This window comes from Heterocephalus glaber, unplaced genomic scaffold (assembly GCF_053883595.1).
Source record: "Heterocephalus glaber isolate CG9 unplaced genomic scaffold, H.glaber_assembly_v1.0 deba00000071, whole genome shotgun sequence".
NCBI lineage: Eukaryota > Metazoa > Chordata > Mammalia > Rodentia > Bathyergidae > Heterocephalus > Heterocephalus glaber.
Genome location: NW_028258137.1, coordinates 19,340,922 through 19,360,652, shown reverse-complemented (window position 1 = coordinate 19,360,652; position 19,731 = coordinate 19,340,922). Strand labels below are relative to the sequence as shown.

Here is a 19,731-nt window from a genome sequence, read left to right as displayed (position 1 = left end):
TGTTCATTGCCAAGCCTGCCTTGTGTCCCCTCTTGTTAGACACTCATTACATCCCCTAGTATTATGGCTTATATCTAGATATCTTTTCAAGTCTCAGGCAGTCGTAGGTGGAGCTTTCCAGAGGTGACTGGATGGAAGGTGTGTATTACTGGAATTGATTCATGGTGTGATGCTGGGATCAAGGGTGTCCCATCCTGGGTGTGACTGCTACTTGCCCTAAGGGTGTGTAGCCTGGATAGGATGTAAGGGACAGAAAAAAGGCTTGTGGCTGTCACTTGTCAGGTGCTGCTTCTGGGCTTGCTGGTTTTTCCCTTCTGCCTGCCATGAACTATTTCTTCTCTGTGATGCCCTTCTGCCATTCCACCCTGCCCTGAAGCTGGCCATCTATGGGCTGAAACTTGTGCAAACTGTGAGCCAAAATAACCTTTCTTCCTTTAACTTTTGTGTCAGTAATGAGAAAAGTAACTAAGACACCCAGAGAGCTGTGGATGTACAACTTCCATTGGACACCCATTTTTCTCACCACCACATGTATCTGGACTCCTTTTCCCTGACATACTATATCTTCATTCCTCCACTCTTTGTCCTACCAGCCCCTACCCTAGGCTGAAGTAAAAATGATGCCTTGGAGAATGTTACCCACACCTGGGTGTCAAAATTCTTTTCACTTCTCAATGATTCCATCTGTGATCATATCGATATAAGCCAACAGAAACCTATATTACATGAACCTAGGCTCTGTGCATGTTTAGGCTGCTGTAAAATAGTATCATAATCTGGGTAGCTTATAAACAACAGAAATATATTTATAAATCAGGAGACTAAGAAGACCAGCATCAGTGTGCTGGCATATTTGCTGTGTAGTGAGGGCTTCTCTCTGGCTCATAGATGGCATCTTCTCATTGCTGACACACTTGGTAGAAGGGACAAACAATAGCCCTCATGACCTTATCACCTCCTAAGGGCTCCACCTCTTTGATCATCAAATTAGAAATTAGGTTTCAACTTACGAATTTGGGGGCACAAGTTTGAAAGACCATACCTCCTAGAGCTCTCCAATAGCCACCAAGGTTGTCAACTACTGAAAATGTCTCTACATACTGTTCACCTGTATTAAATGTCATCTATCACAAACTTTTCAAACAACTCACCCACTCATGTATTTCTGTCCAGAGAGGTCACAGGCTCTATTTTTGTGAGAGGGAGGACTGTTCACATCCACTTGCCTTTGAAGCTTAGGTCAGTTGCAGGTGGTTTAGGAGAACCATGCGGGTCCTCAGTGGACCGTCTCCTGATGTCTACTGTCATTTTCATGGTGTCTTCGGGCAATGTTAAGTACACACTTACATGGTGATTGTGGACCTGCCAAAAAGGTTCCTGTAGGATCTGTTTTAGAAGTGGTATTGGAAGGTCCACACATGTATACCTGAAAAGATTCCATTGCCCTGGCTCCCTGTCTTTGATACTTCCCCATGTATCTTCCTTACTGTCTGTCTCCTACCTTTTTGGTCATCCATGTGAGCAATTTTCTCTTCACCTCATTTTTCCCCGAAACTGTTTTGTGGCTTCTCCACTAAAAACCTGTCATGTATTTTTATCTCATTGTACAAATGTGCCAAATTGTGTTCATATTGCTTCTTTGTTGCACCCAAATACTTTTCCCCTGTTGTTAAAATGCTGTATCTCCATAAGCAGGTGAGACAAACAGTGTGAAGCTCCCCAGCTCCATCCCGGGCCCCGCTCACACCACAGTGAGACCCCAGGTGCGGCTTGGAGCCCTCCCCGCATCCGGTGCTCCTCTTAGCTTCATGGGCGCCTCCAAGGCCCAGTTCCACTCCCCCCCCTCCCCGCCGCCTCTGGCCTTCTGGCGGCTCTTCTGCTACCTGTTCTCACACTACAGAGGCACAGGGGATTATAAAGGCCCTTGTCCTGAGCACCACAAGATAGAGCAGAAGTTAGTAACAGAAAAAGGGCTTCTCAGGCTCCTTGATGAAAACTGAAGCTCAGTAGAAAAGTAAAGAGAATCTCTACAATAAAGGCACACCAGACCACTGTACTTGGTAAGTTGGAGGGATCATCACCTGGGACCATCAACTCCCATCACAACCTGCACTATCTTCAGGGGAAGGGCTGCTGTGATAAAAACAGCATGGTACTGGCAAAGAAACAGACCTGAGGACTAGTGGAACAGATTAAAAGATGCAGAAACAACTCCAGACACACTCAGCCATCTCATCTTTGACAAAGGAGCCAAACACCCTCACTGGAGGAAAGATAGCGTCTTTAATAATTGATGCTGGAAAAACTGGGTTTCAACTTGCCAAAGACTAAAACTAGACCTATATCTCTCGCCATGCAGTAAACTAAAATCGAAATGGATTAAAGATCTAAATATTGAAACAGAAACGCTGAAACAGCTGGAAGAGAGGTTAGGTAGAACTCTTGAAGACATTGGTGTAGGAAAAGATTTTATGAGCAAAACCTCATTTGCCCATGAACTAGCACAAACAATCAATAAGTGGGATCTCTTCTTATTAAAGGGCTTCTGCACAGCAAGAGAAACCACCAGGAATGTGAAGAAACAACCCACAATGTGGGAAAAAATCTTCACCTGCTCTTCCTCAGACAAAGGTCTACTATCTCGAATCTATAAAGAACTTAAAGAGATCAGACCTCCCAAATTTAAAGACCCAATCCAAAAATGGGGATCTGAAATGAACAGACATTTCTCAGACAAAGAAGTAGAAATAGCAAATAAATACATGAAAAAATGTTCAACATCACTGGTCATTCGAGAGATGCAAATGAAAACAACACTGAGATTCCACTTCACTCCAGAAAGAATGGCTGCTAGCATGAAATCAACCAATAACAAATGCTGGCGGGGCTGTGGGGAAAGAGGAACCCTGCTGCACTGCTGGTGGGAGTGTAGACTGGTGCAAGCACTGTGGAAATCAGTATGGAGATACCTCAAAGAACTAGGACTGGAAGCCCCATTTGACCCTGCTATTCCACTGCTGGGGATCTTCCCCAAAGAATTAAAAGAATCATATTACAGTGATACATGTACACCCATGTTCATAGCAGTGCAGTTTGTAATAGCTAAAACTTGGAAACAGCCCAAATGCCCATCAACTGGAGACTGGATAAAGAAAATGTGGTTTTTTAATAAAATGGAGTACTACTCAGCCATAAAAAATGAGAAATTAGAGACATTTATAGCTAAGTGGATGCACATTGAGGCAATACTCTTAAGTGAAATAAATAGGACACACATGAATAAATACCGAATAGTTTCTCTGGTGTGAGAAACTGAAAGTGTAAATAAGGACTAAATGTATAATAGGTAATGTGAAATAGGAAGAAAAGGGGCAAAGGGGAAGGAAGTGGGAGGGCTAGGGGAAAGGATAGAAGGGAATGGAATATGAGAAAGTGGAAAAATAGGAACAAAATCTTTGTAAATAGGGAGGACTGGAGGGGTTGAAGGGAGGGCTGGGCAAGGGTGAAAAATAAGAACCAAGAGAGAATATGTAAACGTGCAAATTTCCAATGATGAATGTCATTATATTGTATACCTAAAATGTACCAATGATTAGAATGAATAATCGATAATGCAAAATAGGAAGAAAAGGTCGAAAGGGGTAGGGGTAGTGGGAGGGGCAGGGGAAAGGAAAGAAGGGAAAGGAAAAATGCTGAGAAATGGAAAAAATGGAAATAAAGTCTTTGTAAATAGGGAAGGGTGGAGGGCATGAAGGGAGGGCTAGGAATGGGGAAAAAATAAGAACCAAGATGCATTATGTAAAGGTACAATTCCCAATGAGAAATGTAATTGTGTTGTATACCTACAATGTACCAATAAAAGAATTTAATTTAAAAAAAAAACAAAACATAACAAAAAACCCAATTCAATAGCAGAGTAAAAGACAGTGTTTTCAGCAAATGGTACTAGAACACCTGGTATCCGTATGTAAAAAATTAACCTCAACCCTTTATTTCTATACATAAAAATAACTTGAAAGGATCTATGAACCTCAGTATGAAAGACTAAAATTTTAAGAAGAAATTATATGGGAAAATGTTCATGAATTTAAAGTAGGCAAGAATTTCCTAGGATACAAAAAACATAATGTATAAAAGAAAAAAAATGATAAATGAGATGCCATCAAAATTTAGAACTTTAAATGACATCGTTAAGAAAATGAAAAGTAGTCCTTAAACAGACCATATTTACAATGCGTATAACCTATGACCAGAATATATGAAGAACTCTTACAGCTCATTAATAGCCAACCCAATTAAAAAGTAGACACAAGAAGATGATAAATAGCCAGTACAGCACAAGGAAAGGTGTGCAACACTAGAATCAGAAAAATACTAATCAGTACAATAACAAGATCATATTATACACTCATTAGGGAGATGTAGTTAAAAGTTTTACAAGAACAAATGTCAGCTTAGGTGTGAACCAGTTAGAACTGTCTAATACTGCTAATGTGAATATAATGATAAAACCATTTTGGAAAACAGTATAGAAATTTCTTGTATTACTGTTAAGAACCAACAGTTCTATTCTTAAGTTTTGACTTAAGAGGAATGAAAACACGTGTTCACAATAGATTTGTACATACAAGGCAGCTATCGCTTATCTGAAATTCTTGGGACCAGAAGTGTTTCAGATTTTGGTTTGAAATCCACTTGATCTGCAAAGAGGATAGCTACTCCTGCTTTTTTTCAGGTTCCTGCCACACAGAGTATTGTTTTCCAACCTTTAACTTTTAGTCTATGAGTTTCTTTTTGAATTAATTGTGTTTCTTGTATGCAGCATATTGTTGGATCTTGCTTCTTGACCCATTCTGCCAGACTATTTCTTTTGATTGGTAAATTGAGACCATTAACATTGATGGTTATAACAGATACGCACTGGCTTATTGTCATGAGTTTTTCTTTTTGCTGGATTCTCCCACTTTGCGTTTTCTTGTTGCATCTGATGGATTTATTCTGCTGGGCTTCCTGGTGTTGTGATGCTTGTTGTCTTTTCCTAGGATACTGTCTCAAATTTTTTGGAGTGCTGGTTTGGTATTCATGAAGTTTGTAAGGTGCTCTTTGTCATGAAAGTATCTTATTTTTCCATCAATTTTGAAAGACAGTTTTGCAGGGTACATCAATCTGGGTTGGAGGCTGTTTTCTTTTAGGGCTTGAAATACATCACTCCAAGCTCATCTTGCCTTGAAGGTTTGTGTTGAGCAGTCTGCTGTGATTCTGATGGGCTTTCCTTTGTATGTGATTTGTTTCTTTTCTCTAACTGCTTGTAGAATTTTGTTCTTCTGTTGAGTTTCTGGAATCTTAACTATTATGTCCCTATGTGTAGATTTTTTTTGATCACGACTATTTGGAATCCTATATGCCTCACGTATCTGTATGTCAAGTTCTTTTCCCCTGCTTGGGAAGTTTTCTGCCACCACTTCTGTGAACTGTTTTTTTTTTTTTTTGGTGCTGGGGATCAAACTCAGGTCCTTGCACTTGTGCAGCAGGTGGTGAAACCACTGAGCTAAATCCCCGGCCCTTGTGAACTGTTTTTTTTATGTCATCTGTGTTCTCTCCTATTTCTTCATTGACTCCAGTCAGTCTTATGTTATTCTTCTTTGCATCGACCAGCAGCTGCTGGATTGATTTCTCATGGTCCCGTACAATTTTAGAGAAATTTTTCTTTTCCTGGTCACTAATTGCAATCTTATCTTCTATATCTGAAATTCTGTCCTCACATTGGCTCATTGTGCTGTGTAAACTTTCAATGGAGTTTTTAATCTCCTGGAAATCTGTTGGCATCTGTTTTGTGGATTCCATTTGTTTCTTATGTTGGGAGTCCATCATGTTCCTCAGCTCCACTATTTTTTTTTATCTGTGTCCTCTCTAGATTTATTAATTGTGACTATGGGCACAATCTCTGCTGTTATGTGGGAAATTATTTCTGATTTCATTTTTCCAGATCCTCTTTTGTTGCGAATGCAGGGAGTCGAGGTGGTTGAGTATCAGAGTGTTCCATCTCATTTCCCTTTGGGGTTGCTTTAGGTGACCTGGAAGTCTGCTTTTGAGACTTGTTTATGTGTTTTCTCATTTTGACCTGGGGGGGGGTTGCTGTTGGCACCCATGTGGTGGCTCACCTCCTCTGTGCTGGGGGTGGTGGTGGTACAGTGGCCCAGAAGCCTCCACTTGGGCACTGGGAGTGGCTCACCTCCTCTGTGCTGGGGTTGGCGGTGGTACAGCAGCCTGGAGGCCTCCACATGGGCGCTGGGAGCAGCTCACCTCCTCTGTGCTGGGAAAATGCTTTCTTTATGTCATGCCAAGTGAGGCATGAAGTCCTTGAGAATGGCCGATTTGTCAATCGATTCCTACAGTCCTCCCTGTGCCTCACAGGACCTGGCAGGTTAATGAAAAGGACCCTTTCACCTTTCAGCACCTGAGACCAGTTGCTGGCTGCTCCTAGCCTTGAATAATGGTGCCAACTACCAAGGAGCCTGAGTGAGATAGCTTTGGGTGAGGCCAAGCGACAGAGGTGAGGACTGAGTGAGAAAGCTAGGAAGTGTGGTCCCTAGGAAATCAGGGTCCCTTTACAATGCTGAGCTGGAGCTAACGAGGAGGTGGCAACACCCACAGTGCATGAGACCGTTGACTGAAAGATCCAACCCTGTTGTGCCTTTTCTTTTTGCAGCCCTGGTCTCTTTGAGACCCATGGGGCCATTCATAAAGGGTAGGTATGTGGCAGCCTCATCCACGGGAAGGGCGCTAATGTGGGGATCCACATCTTCCTGGGAATTCTATTTGCTTTCCCTGAAACCCTGACCCTTGAAGTAGTGGGAGGGATGGAATCTCACACCTCACCGCATAAGCTTTCCTGGGAATTGAGTAAATTCATGCCCTGGAGAGGGCATGGTGCTCTTATTTCTAGGTCGGACTGCAGTGGTTCTTTTTTTTTTTCTTTCTTTTTTTGGTACTGGAGATTGAACTCTGGTCCTTGTGCTTTCAAGAGGCTGCAGTGGCTCTTTCATCTGAACCCCAGAGCCTCTTCTCCTCTGCAGTGGGGAGTTTTCGCAAATGAGTATGCTGAGGCTGGAGAGGGTGCAAGAACTCGGCCAGGCTCTGGCTAAGGGCTTGGCAACAACAAGGCCTTATCTCCAGGTGATGAAGAACAAAGCAGGGGACACATTTGTCTCTAGAATTGGGTTATGCCAGGTGTGCACTGCCAACAGAGGAACTGTCTCTGAGAAAGGTTTGGATTTTCTCTGTCAACTTGTAAGGGCCCCAGAATCCAGAAGTAGTTGGTGTACATCCCTGAAGAGAGTGACAGTGCTGGGTCTTTGGGGACCCTGTCCTCCACAGTCACTATGCCAACTGCCAGGCCAAGCTATTGGTCACAAACAATTGTATGTTCTTATAACTAAAGACTGGTAGAGATGAGGTTCTCTGAGTCTGTTCTGTGTATGAGGGACACCCCACTGTTCCTCTGTGAGCAATTAACTTCCCTTCATCCACACAACACCTGTGGGGTGCTTCTCCCCATGCAAGGCTGAATGGGTACAGGGATAAGTGGTGATTGTCAACACTTGTAGCCAGTGGGTCTCTAGGAAATGCTAAGAGTGAGAATTTCCCTGCTTCAGAAAGAATGAGAAAATCAAGGCCTTCAGCCATCTTCATGTCTCTCTGGAAATCTATAGTCCATTGCAGCTTCCCCATGTCCTGTGTTTTGGTGGGCAGGGACTTAATGGAAGGATCAGGCATAAACAGGGCTTCAGTGAGAATAAGGTTTCTTGGAGCAAATCTGAACCCAGGTTCTTGTTTGGACCACTGCACAAAGCCTGGAATAACCTTCTGCTATTGTGACTAGGTGTCTGCCATATACAGATGTAATGAATACAGAGATTCTGAACCTTTTGTATTTGATCCTAAGTCTAATCCCCACTATTGAGGATTGCTTGTACCTGACCATATACACACCTGCGCATTTCAATGATGATTGTAACCTGACTCTGAGTATCAGACATGGTTAGTTGAGGTTGGGACGAAACTTGTTCTACAAGAAGATTAGAACAGGTCTTGGGATATAGCTCAGGAGCAGAACCACTGCCCACCATGTGGTTCCATACCAATGTCTTTGTTGTCACTGTGGTGCCAGACATTTCAGGGGAGGTTGGAGGAGGACACAAAGGAAGAAAAAGGGATAAAGAAGAGAATGGAAGGAAACCATGCAAATAAAGCTTTTGTATACTGAGGAGGGGAAGGAAAGTTGAAGAGACAGCAGGAGAATGGAAAAAGGACAATTAAGATTTGTTATGTACAGGTAAAAATTCCCCAGGATGAATGCAATCATTATGAATGGCAAACATATACTAATAAAATTTTTTTCAAAAAGAGCTGACTGAAGACAGATGGCCATGTCCTGCCTGCTGGCCAATGACTCAGTGCAATATCTGCCCAATCAGTGCTGCTCCCCTACAGCATCCACCTTGCCTGACTCACCAGATGCCCCACCTCCTCCCTGTTGGGTTCTAACTCTGACTGGGCAGGACTCTGATCCCAGGCTTCCTGTGGGTGAAAGGGAGTACAGCTCCAGCAGCACCAAAATACAGCCAAACTGACCATGGGACTGGACCAGCTTCTCACCTTGCTGAGGGCTGTGACCTGTGGGCTCTTAATTCTACATCCAGGCCAAGGTGAGATTCTCGAAGATGCCAGGTGGAGAAGTCCCATCTGGCAAAGACTGCAGAGGCAGAGCTTGAAACTGCAGTGTTGGAGGGGAGTGAGGTGGGAGAGAAGAGCCAGGGAGGGAGAGGCTGGTAGAGATGGCAGATGACAGTGTGGGAAATGCGTGCCCACAAATAGCCCAAACCAATCCCCCAAATTGGGCCCCAGAAGCACAGACAGGGTCAGGACTGCCTGAGGACACCCAACACCAAAGAGAAGTCCAATCTGAGGATGGCTAAGGAGCACACATGGGCAGGTGGGAAGCCTTGTGTCTTTGGAGATGGGTGGGATTCAGGACATTTCCCTCCTGGGTGTGTGTGGCTATGGCTATAGCTGCCCTGGCTCTCGGGTGTAACAGAAATGGTAGCAATAACTTCTCCTTGTCATTTGTCTCTGAGTGTGACTTTCTCTTAGAAAAATGCCCTAGCACTCTCCAGAGGCAAGGTAGCAGGTCTTGAAGGACACAGAAGCCCCTGGGCCCCACATCCCAAAGCTGAACTGAGAGGCTAGAGAATCTCTTCACCCCAGGTCACTGACATGGGGCAAAGGCATAGATTGGTTTCAAGGGCGTAGATTGGTCTGCTCTATCACAGTCAAGTAGACTTTGGACTCTTATCAGGAGCTGATGCCAGTATGGCTCCATGTACAAAGTGTATTTGGAGACTCTGACCCTGTCACCGAAAGGCTCCTAATGTGGAACCTGATGATCTCCCTCACCCTTCCCTAGGGAGGAGTCACCACTGAACTCACTGCCTGGGAACACCCTGTTCAACTTCCTTCCTTACCTGCTAATGACCAGTCAGTGGTATTATGAGAAGAGAGTGTGACAACCAGGATGTGTGTGAAGCCAGGGTTTTCAAATCAGGGCCCCTGACAAGGCTGAGCTGAGGATGGCAAGGAGATGGCAATAATCACAGTGTGGGAGGCAGCTGATCAGGCAGACCTCACTCTCATGTGCATTTCTCTGCCCACAGCCCTGGACTCTGCCAGCCCCATCCGGAGCACAAACACTGGGCAGGTGCGGGGCAGCCTCGTCCACGTGAAGGGCACTGATGTGGGAGTCCACACCTTCCTGGGAATTCCATTTGCCAAGCCACCTGTAGGATCACTGCGGTTTGCAGCCCCTGAGGCCCCTGAGCCCTGGAGTGGTGTGAGGGATGGAACCTCCTACCCTGCTATGTAAGCTCTCTGGGGAGCGGGGAAATTCAGGCCCTAAAGAAGGGTTGGGTGCCTGAGCTCAGGGTCAGGCTGCAGTGGCTCTGCCATCTGAATCCTGCAGCCAATTTTCCTCTGCATTCTGTGGGGGGGATTCCCACTGTGAACATGCTAGGCTGCAGAGGGTAGAGGAACTATGTTAGACTCTTGGCTCGGGCCCTAGAAGCCTAAAGGTATTGGCACGAGGTCCCAAAGAGAGGGGCTGAGACAAATTTCTTTCCAGCTTTGGATTATGCCACATGTTCTATGACATTGGGGAGGTATCTGGAAGAGATCAGATTAACCTGTGAATCTTGTAAGAACCTCTGATCCAGCAGCAGATACTGCAGCTCTCTTAGGAGGACAGTAGTGCAAACCCCTTGGAGACTACAGCCTCTATAGTCACCGGGCCAACTGACAGGGCAGGTACCCTGGTCTGGTTCTGACAAGGCTTGGAATAACTGTCCGCCATCGCCCCCAGGTGTCTGCAAGATGCGGACATAATGAAGATGTTTAATATGACCGCTCCTTCAGTCCCTGTAGCTGAGGACTGCCTGTACCTCAACATCTATACACCTGCCCATGTGCATGATGAATCTCGCCTGCCTGTAAGTGTCAAGCCATGGTCATCTTGGGTCTGGGAAGACATTTCTTCTCCAAGATTAGAAGGTGGCTAAAGATGTGGCTTGATGACAGACATATGCCTATCAAGCACAAAGTTCTAGGTTCAAGCCCAGGCACCACAAAATCAAATGAAAGTGAAGGAGAATGACATTAGAATGGACATGGTCAGTCTGGTTCTGTTGCAGTGTGGACCCTACTGTGAAGCCTTCTGCTATGGAGTCCAAGAAGGGCTTCTGAAACAGGATGGGTGACTGACTCCTAGGCATGAAGTCTTAGAGCCCTTACTGGTACCAGAGACCAGAACTCTTGAAAACACCCAAGAGCTTAGCTATGGTTTTTCTGTTGGGCCAATGAAGTAACATTTTTAGTAGTCTTTACTGGGAGAATATCAGAAACTCCCATCCGCCTTTTCTCCATTGCCCAGGGGTCAGACAGTAATAGATCCAGGCTGGGATTCATGGGGTTGACCCCAAAGTGAGTGTCCTGGTCTACATGATTGAACTTGGGTCTGTCAGCCATGACTCAGGTATGTGATCTTACTGGAGTCCTATGTGATAGTTATACAGAGTCTAAGCAGTGAATAGTGTACGAGGAGGCCAGGTGGTATATTAGCTGGGAAGAATCCACATGGCCTCTGTCTTAATTTCCCAGGTGATGGTATGGATCCATGGTGGTGCACTAATTTTAGGCACGGCTTCCTCATATGATGGATCTAAACTGGCAGCTTCTGAGAATGTGGTGGTGGTCACTATCCAGTACCGCCTCGGTGTCCTGGGGTTCTTCAGGTATGTCTGAAGTTGGGCTGGGAAATAAGGCTGAGCAGAGCCAGAATAAGCTTGTGATCCCTGTCCTTGTCATTTCTCAGCACTGAAGACCAGCACGCCACTGGTAACTGGGGCTTCCTGGACCAAGTGGCTGCCCTACGCTGGGTGCAAGAGAATATTGCTCACTTTGGAGGCAACCCTGACCGTGTCACCATTTTTGGGCAGTCTGCAGGTGGCGTAAGCGTATCTTCACTTGTCTTGTCCCCCATGTCTCAAGGACTCTTCCATGGTGCCATCATGGAGAGTGGGGTGGCCCTGCTGCCTGATATCATCTCTAGCTCATCTGAGAACATCTACACAGTGAGTGCACTCAACTACCCCTGCCCAGCACCACTCTTTCATCCCTCACCTTCAGAGACTTTGTTGCACTGCCATTCAATGAGGATAATGAGGGAAGTTGAAGTGCCTTGGGAACTGTTGCCTTCCAAGGAATGCTGAGGTCCTTAAGGGTGACAATCCATACAACTCTTCCTCTAAGAGGCAGAGCATGCTCTGTGGTCAGCAAAGCTAACTCAAGGGGCTCCCATTGTGGGTAGAACCATGGAAACAAATGTCCCATCTGGCTGAGACTTCAGAGCAACAGGGATGATAGAAGAATTTCATACTGGCAGCAATTCGTACAGCTTATGCTGACATTTGGGGTTTACCTGCATCCAACTGGATCCTCTTCCTGCCTGGAAGGATGAGCCAGCCCATGCCTGAACTAATTTCAGATGGTGGCCAACATGTCTGGCTGTGGGCAGATTGACTCAGAAGCCATGGTGAGATGCTTACGTGGCAAGAGTGAAGAGGAGATTTTGGCTATTACAAAGGTTGGCTGCTCTCAGGTGTGGATGAAGGGGGTGATATTGTCTGAGAGTGAGTCCCTTTCACTCTGGGCTAATAAAGAAAGTCATCTGCATCTGTCCCTGTCCATGTAGATCTGTATGGGAAATGTGCAGAAGGATTTGCTAAGACAAGTTTGGAATTTATTAGGTGGATGTGAGCATCCTGGGATGAGTTAAGGGGGGCTGGAAATAAGTCACTGGGCATTAGAAAATATCTGAGACCTGATGTTGATCCCTGATGTGAATGCCTCCTCAGGTCTTGGAGATCATCCCTGCTGTGGTGGATGGGGCCTTTCTTCCTAGGCACCCCCAGGAGCTGCTGGCCTCTGCTGACTTTCAACCTGTCCCCAGCATCATTGGGGTCAACAATGATGAGTATGGCTGGGCCTTGCCCATAGTAAGTCCCAGTCCCAGTAGTTTGGGGTGCACATTTGGTTTGTAGGAGTTACACAGGTACAGGCCAAACCCAGTCTCAACTCTATACCATTCCTCCACTGTCCAGTTTTTCGGCTCTGCTGACACCCAGAAGGAAATGAACAGAGAGACTCTGCGGACTGTTCTGCAGAGCATGTCAGCACAGATGGTGAGGCCCCTATGTTCCTACCCCAAGGATATGGCACCCCCAAGTTCGTGCCCATGCAGCTATTCCATCCTACAAAAGCTGAACTGTGTATTTGGTTGTGGGTGGGGTCACCCCCTTTCACTCCCAAGTCTATGACCTCTCAGCTGTTTTCCTTCCCTAAGATTCCTCATGCACTCAGAAACCTGCCTAACCTAACTCTCCACAATCTGCCCGAGCTAGATGTTGCCTGCTGGGTTTGGTGACCTGTTCATGGAAGAGTACATGGGGGACATTGAGGACCCCCAGGCCCTCAAAATCCAGTTCCATGAGATGAAGGCGGATTGTATATTCGTGATTCCTGCACTCCAAGTAGCACATTTTCAGCGTGAGTATGTCTATAACTGAGGCCTGACAGCCTAGGCAGTAGCTCAGAGCTGTGAGTCTCAGGCGAGTTCTGTAGATTCAAGGTCTGGTCCTATATCTTTTTTTTGTGGGGGAGGGTGGTACCAGGGATCAAACTCGGGTCCTTGCGCTTGCGCAGCAGGCAGTGAAACCACTGAGCTAAATCCTCAGCCTATGGTCCTATATCTTTTTTGAGACTGTGGCTCCAGGCACTTGATGGCCTTCATCTCAGTTAATCTTCATCATTAAATCTCAAGAAAAATGTGTAATTCTGGAAGTTCATAATTCCTGATATCAAAATATACTACAAAACCTTAGTAACAGAAACAGCATGATAGTAATGCAACATAGATCCGTAGCCCAATGAAAAAGAATAGGAAACACTGTAACAACTACATCAAATTGATTGGTTGATGGCTGCATGGAAGAAAAAGGAATTCAAAATCCAATAAATGCTAATGAACATTAAGGATATAGGGAAATAAGAAGCCTTCTTCACTATTAATGGAAATAAAATTAGTGTAGCCATTATGGAAAGCATTATAGGGGTTCCTCCAAAACTAAAACTAGAGATACCATTTGATTCAACTGGTATTTGAGAGTATACAACTCTCAGTATATTCTGAAAGAATTAGTCAGCATACTACAGAGATACCAGCCTAGCCGTATTTATTGCAGTATAATTCGTAATAGCTAAGCTATTGTGATATAGCCTACACGGCCATCACAGATGGATGGATAAAGAAAGTGCATTTATACAGTAGAATATTACTCAGCCACAAAGTAGAATGAACTCACATCATTTGACAGAAAATGGATGGGACCGGAGATCATTATGTTCAATGAAATGAGCCATGCACAGGGTGTCACATATCACATATTTCCTACATGGGGGAAACATGGAGGAAAAGGAGAGATGACATGAAAGAAGGGACACTAGTAGTGGAGAAGTAGAGGGAATCAGAGGAAGCAGGAAGAAAGAGAGAAGGTGGAAATGGGGGGAGAACGATCACCATATGTTATATGCATGTACAAATATGCCAACTTGAAGCCCACTAGTCGCTTTACCTAACATACACTAAAAATTGTTTTCATACGCGATGTAAGAGACAGAGATCTTTCTCATTATACAAGTGGAGAAACTGAGGAGAGTGACCCTCAGAGTTGCCCAAACTACTCAATTGGGAAATCCAAGGTCATGACTTATCCAAGACCCTTCCCATTGTTCCTGCTGTAGCCTGGGGCTCCTCACCACACTGTTTAGATTCCATCCAACTTTGGACTTAGATGTTGTGTCCCAAGGCTGAGGCAGGAGAGCTCCAGGTAAGGGGTCACCAAGTCACAGCTGTCCACATCCTCAGGTTCCCATGGCACTGTCTACTTCTATGAATTCCAGCATCCTCCCGACTTCCTCAAAAACATCAGGCCACCCTACACAAAGGCAGACCATGGTGATGAGATTCCCTTTGTCTTTGGATACTTCTTGTGGGGCAACCTAGGTGAGTCTCCTGCACATCCAGGAGCAGGAATGGGGCTCTGGCTGTCTCCCTGAGTTGTGACTTCATCCACAGTCCAGAAGAGGAAGTTGAGGCCCAGAGAGAGGACAGGAGCAGTGTCCACTAATTTATGCTTCAAGAGCCTGTGCTAGGATTAGAATCGAAGCCCTTGCACTCCACCCAGTGGTGTCATCCTGACCATGTTGTTCAGCATGGGTGAAAAGGGCAGGAGGGACTGTCTCAAGGGCGTATTTGTTTCTTTAATGAATTACCAGAGTCAGATGTGTAGGGAATGGGAAAGAGGATGTCACCATAGAACCCTGTAGTGGGTTCTGGTCTCTTGTGAGCCATGACAACACAAAGGTAGTTAAAGAAAAAAGACAGGAAATGAGACTTAGCGAAAAGGCTGGGTCTTGGAACCAATCAGTGCTGCTTTAGACAGCAAAGACAAAGGGCTTCAAGCGCCTCCAGTGTTTATTGAACACAAGCATGGGAAGGACTAGGGAGCAGGGTATGCTTTGAAGGCATCTGGTCAAATACTGCCAAACTCCTGGCATGATGGTGCCAGGCAGGGCTGTGAGGGAGGAAGCACTGTTTATCTCGCTTGGATAGAACAAACAAGTACTGGGACCGGGTGGAATTAGCAAGCTACCCATCAGGTCAGTGAGAAGCCATGATTCAGGGGGAAGGATTTTAATTGGGGTCACATTGACCTGAGCCACACGTAACTGAGCAGAGCCCTGCCACTTCACAGACCAGGGCTTAGACCTCAGAGGCAGCCACTGGGGGAGGAGCTGGAGTCACCCAGTCCACCATCTGAAATGCCCATTTGAGTCACATAGGGTTTCGATCTGACTCCTGACATAAAACAATAAAGCTGAATCAGAGAAAGCAAGAAGCATGTGCCACTTATGGTCTGTTAGTACTGTGCATCTGCTGCACAGATGGAGGGAACTTCTGAGCCAGTACTGAGCCCAGGGTCCATTCGACTAGAAGCTGACATGAGAAAGGCTGAACGAAGGGGAGGGCCCTGGTCTAGGGTGAGTGGGGAAGTAGGGACTAGGCCTGGTGTCCAGGATCAGGCTACAGCTGAGTGATGAGATTGTTTTATCGATGGTCAGCAAGATGAGTGGGATGAGCCACAGTCTAAGACCTGGCCTTTTGTTCTCCTTCTCTCTGCAGTGCACTTCACTGAGGAGGAGGAGCTACTAAACAGAAGGATGATGAAATATTGGGCCAATTTTGCACGAAATGGGTGAGATGATGCTTCCCTACCTCAATCATCACAGGGTGTGTGAATCCATCAGGCGCGCCACTTTTCTGTGGGAACTTTATTAGCACATGTGCATCCTTAGGTCACGTGTTAATTCCACTGCATGATCAAGAATTGTGTGGACACAGAGAGGGCCCTTGCCAGTACAGGTCACTCATCCCCTCCGAGTGACCTGCATGGTGGGCCATAGTGCTGTGATTCCGTCACAGCCTGCCTCTAAGAGGGAGGGGTAAAACAGGACCCGTAGCCCTGTCTCACATGGAGGGGACACTAGTGGGATGGCTCTGTTCTCTGTGTCAGGAGAAGCTCTCCTTATTTCAACACTTGGCAGCTTTGCTATATATAGGTCCTGATGCAAAGCAAGGCACTGAGGGTGGGATTCCCCAGGGCTCAAACTGACCTCTCACCCCGTTGGGAGGGTATCTTCACAGGAACCCCAATGGCCAGGGTCTGCCTCACTGGCCTGCACTGGATCATGAGGAGCTGTACCTGCAGCTCGACATCAATCCTACTGTGGGCCGTGCCCTGAAGGCCCCCAGGCTAAAGTTCTGGACGGAGACACTGCCTCAGAAGATCCAGGAGCTAAGGAGGGCAGAGGAGAAGCATGCAGAGCTGTAGTACTCTGTGTGGAGGAGGGAGGTGGGTGTGAGTGCAGGTGGGGTCTGCCTGTGGTGATCCACACCTACAGAGCTATTTGTCCACTCTTCATGTATTCATTCAGTCCTCACTAATGAAGAATCCTTTGCGTAATGTTCATTGCCAAGCCTGCCTTGTGTCCCCTCTTGTTAGACACTCATTACATCCCCTAGTATTATGGCTTATATCTAGATATCTCTTCAAGTCTCACGCAGTCGTAGGTGGAGCTTTCCAGAGGTGACTGGATGGAAGGTGTGTATTACTGGAATTGATTCATGGTGTGATGCTGGGATCAAGGGTGTCCCATCCTGGGTGTGACTGCTACTTGCCCTAAGGGTGTGTAGCCTGGATAGGATGTAAGGGACAGAAAAAAGGCTTGTGGCTGTCACTTGTCAGGTGCTGCTTCTGGGCTTGCTGGTTTTTCCCTTCTGCCTGCCATGAACTATTTCTTCTCTGTGATGCCCTTCTGCCATTCCACCCTGCCCTGAAGCTGGCCATCTATGGGCTGAAACTTGTGCAAACTGTGAGCCAAAATAACCTTTCTTCCTTTAACTTTTGTGTCAGTAATGAGAAAAGTAACTAAGACACCCAGAGAGCTGTGGATGTACAACTTCCATTGGACACCCATTTTTCTCACCACCACATGTATCTGGACTCCTTTTCCCTGACATACTATATCTTCATTCCTCCACTCTTTGTCCTACCAGCCCCTACCCTAGGCTGAAGTAAAAATGATGCCTTGGAGAATGTTACCCACACCTGGGTGTCAAAATTCTTTTCACTTCTCAATGATTCCATCTGTGATCATATCGATATAAGCCAACAGAAACCTATATTACATGAACCTAGGCTCTGTGCATGTTTAGGCTGCTGTAAAATAGTATCATAATCTGGGTAGCTTATAAACAACAGAAATATATTTATAAATCAGGAGACTAAGAAGACCAGCATCAGTGTGCTGGCATATTTGCTGTGTAGTGAGGGCTTCTCTCTGGCTCATAGATGGCATCTTCTCATTGCTGACACACTTGGTAGAAGGGACAAACAATAGCCCTCATGACCTTATCACCTCCTAAGGGCTCCACCTCTTTGATCATCAAATTAGAAATTAGGTTTCAACTTACGAATTTGGGGGCACAAGTTTGAAAGACCATACCTCCTAGAGCTCTCCAATAGCCACCAAGGTTGTCAACTACTGAAAATGTCTCTACATACTGTTCACCTGTATTAAATGTCATCTATCACAAACTTTTCAAACAACTCACCCACTCATGTATTTCTGTCCAGAGAGGTCACAGGCTCTATTTTTGTGAGAGGGAGGACTGTTCACATCCACTTGCCTTTGAAGCTTAGGTCAGTTGCAGGTGGTTTAGGAGAACCATGCGGGTCCTCAGTGGACCGTCTCCTGATGTCTACTGTCATTTTCATGGTGTCTTCGGGCAATGTTAAGTACACACTTACATGGTGATTGTGGACCTGCCAAAAAGGTTTCTGTAGGATCTGTTTTAGAAGTGGTATTGGAAGGTCCACACATGTATACCTGAAAAGATTCCATTGCCCTGGCTCCCTGTCTTTGATACTTCCCCATGTATCTTCCTTACTGTCTGTCTCCTACCTTTTTGGTCATCCATGTGAGCAATTTTCTCTTCACCTCATTTTCCCCCGAAACTATTTTGTGGCTTCTCCACTAAAAACCTGTCATGTATTTTTATCTCATTGTACAAATGTGCCAAATTGTGTTCATATTGCTTCTTTGTTGCACCCAAATACTTTTCCCCTGTTGTTAAAATGCTGTATCTCCATAAGCGGGTGAGACAAACAGCGTGAAGCTCCCCAGCTCCATCCCGGGCCCCGCTCACACCACAGTGAGACCCCAGGTGCGGCTTGGAGCCCTCCCCGCATCCGGTGCTCCTCTTAGCTTCATGGGCGCCTCCAAGGCCCAGTTCCACTCCCCCCCCCGGCCGCCTCTGGCCTTCCGGCGGCTCTTCTGCTACCTGGTCTCACACTACAGAGGCACAGGAGATTATAAAGGCCCTTGTCCTGAGCACCACAAGATAGAGCAGAAGTTAGTAACAGAAAAAGGGCTTCTCAGGCTCCTTGATGAAAACTGAAGCTCAGTAGAAAAGTAAAGAGAATCTCTACAATAAAGGCACACCAGACCACTGTACTTGGTAAGTTGGAGGGATCATCACCTGGGACCATCAACTCCCATCACAACCTGCACTATCTTCAGGGGAAGGGCTGCTGTGATAAAAACAGCATGGTACTGGCAAAGAAACAGACCTGAGGACTAGTGGAACAGATTAAAAGATGCAGAAACAACTCCAGACACACTCAGCCACCTCATCTTTGACAAAGGAGCCAAACACCCTCACTGGAGGAAAGATAGCGTCTTTAATAATTGATGCTGGAAAAACTGGGTTTCAACTTGCCAAAGACTAAAACTAGACCTATATCTCTCACCATGCAGTAAACTAAAATCGAAATGGATTAAAGATCTAAATATTGAAACAGAAACGCTGAAACAGCTGGAAGAGAGGTTAGGTAGAACTCTTGAAGACATTGGTGTAGGAAAAGATTTTATGAACAAAACCTCATTTGCCCATGAATTAGCACAAACAATCAACAAGTGGGATCTCTTCTTCTTTTTTTTTTTTTGTTTTTTTGGTACTGGGGATTGAACTCGGGACCTTGCAATTGCAAGGCAGGTGCCAGAACCACTGAGCTAAATCCCCAGCCCCTATTGTGGGATCTCTTCTTATTAAAAAGCTTCTGCACAGCAAGAGAAATCACCAGCAGTGTGAAGAGACAACCCACAATGTGGGAAAACATTTTCACCAGCGATCCCTCAGACAAAGGTCTACTATCTCAAATCTATAAAGAACTTAAAAAAATTAGACCTCCCAAATTTAAAGACCCAATCCAAAACTGGGCATCTGAAATGAACAGACATTTATCACACAAAGAAGTAGAAGTAGAAATGGCAAATAAACATATGAAAAAATGTTCAACATCACTGGTCATTCGAGAGATGCAGATGAAAACAACCCTGAGATTCCACCTCACCCCAGAAAGAATGGCTGCTATCAAGAAATCAACCAGTAACAAATGCTGGTGGGGCTGTGGGGAAAGAGGAACCCTGCTGGTGGGAGTG

The 19,731-nt window shown here is 45.6% G+C and overlaps 1 protein-coding gene across 2 annotated transcripts; it reads left to right on the top strand.

Annotated features, from left to right (window-relative positions):
* Positions 1 to 8,519: 8,519 nt before the first annotated feature.
* Positions 8,520 to 19,571, top strand: LOC101702623 (cocaine esterase-like). Of its 2 annotated transcripts, XM_087181857.1 has the most exons (12): positions 8,523 to 8,708; positions 9,714 to 9,918; positions 10,415 to 10,541; positions 11,209 to 11,342; positions 11,423 to 11,681; positions 12,095 to 12,193; positions 12,465 to 12,605; positions 12,711 to 12,791; positions 13,011 to 13,155; positions 14,534 to 14,671; positions 15,851 to 15,923; positions 16,373 to 19,571. In XM_087181857.1, exons 1-12 carry the CDS (start codon positions 8,636 to 8,638, stop codon positions 16,557 to 16,559), a joined length of 1,662 nt encoding a protein of 553 aa, XP_087037983.1. In that variant the 5' UTR covers positions 8,523 to 8,635; the 3' UTR covers positions 16,560 to 19,571. The 2 variants fall into 2 exon arrangements, with proteins under 2 accessions (XP_087038010.1, XP_087037983.1); XM_087181884.1 differs by lacking the exon at positions 14,534 to 14,671 and having other exon boundaries at positions 8,520 to 8,708.
* The last annotated feature ends 160 nt before the right edge of the window (positions 19,572 to 19,731 follow it).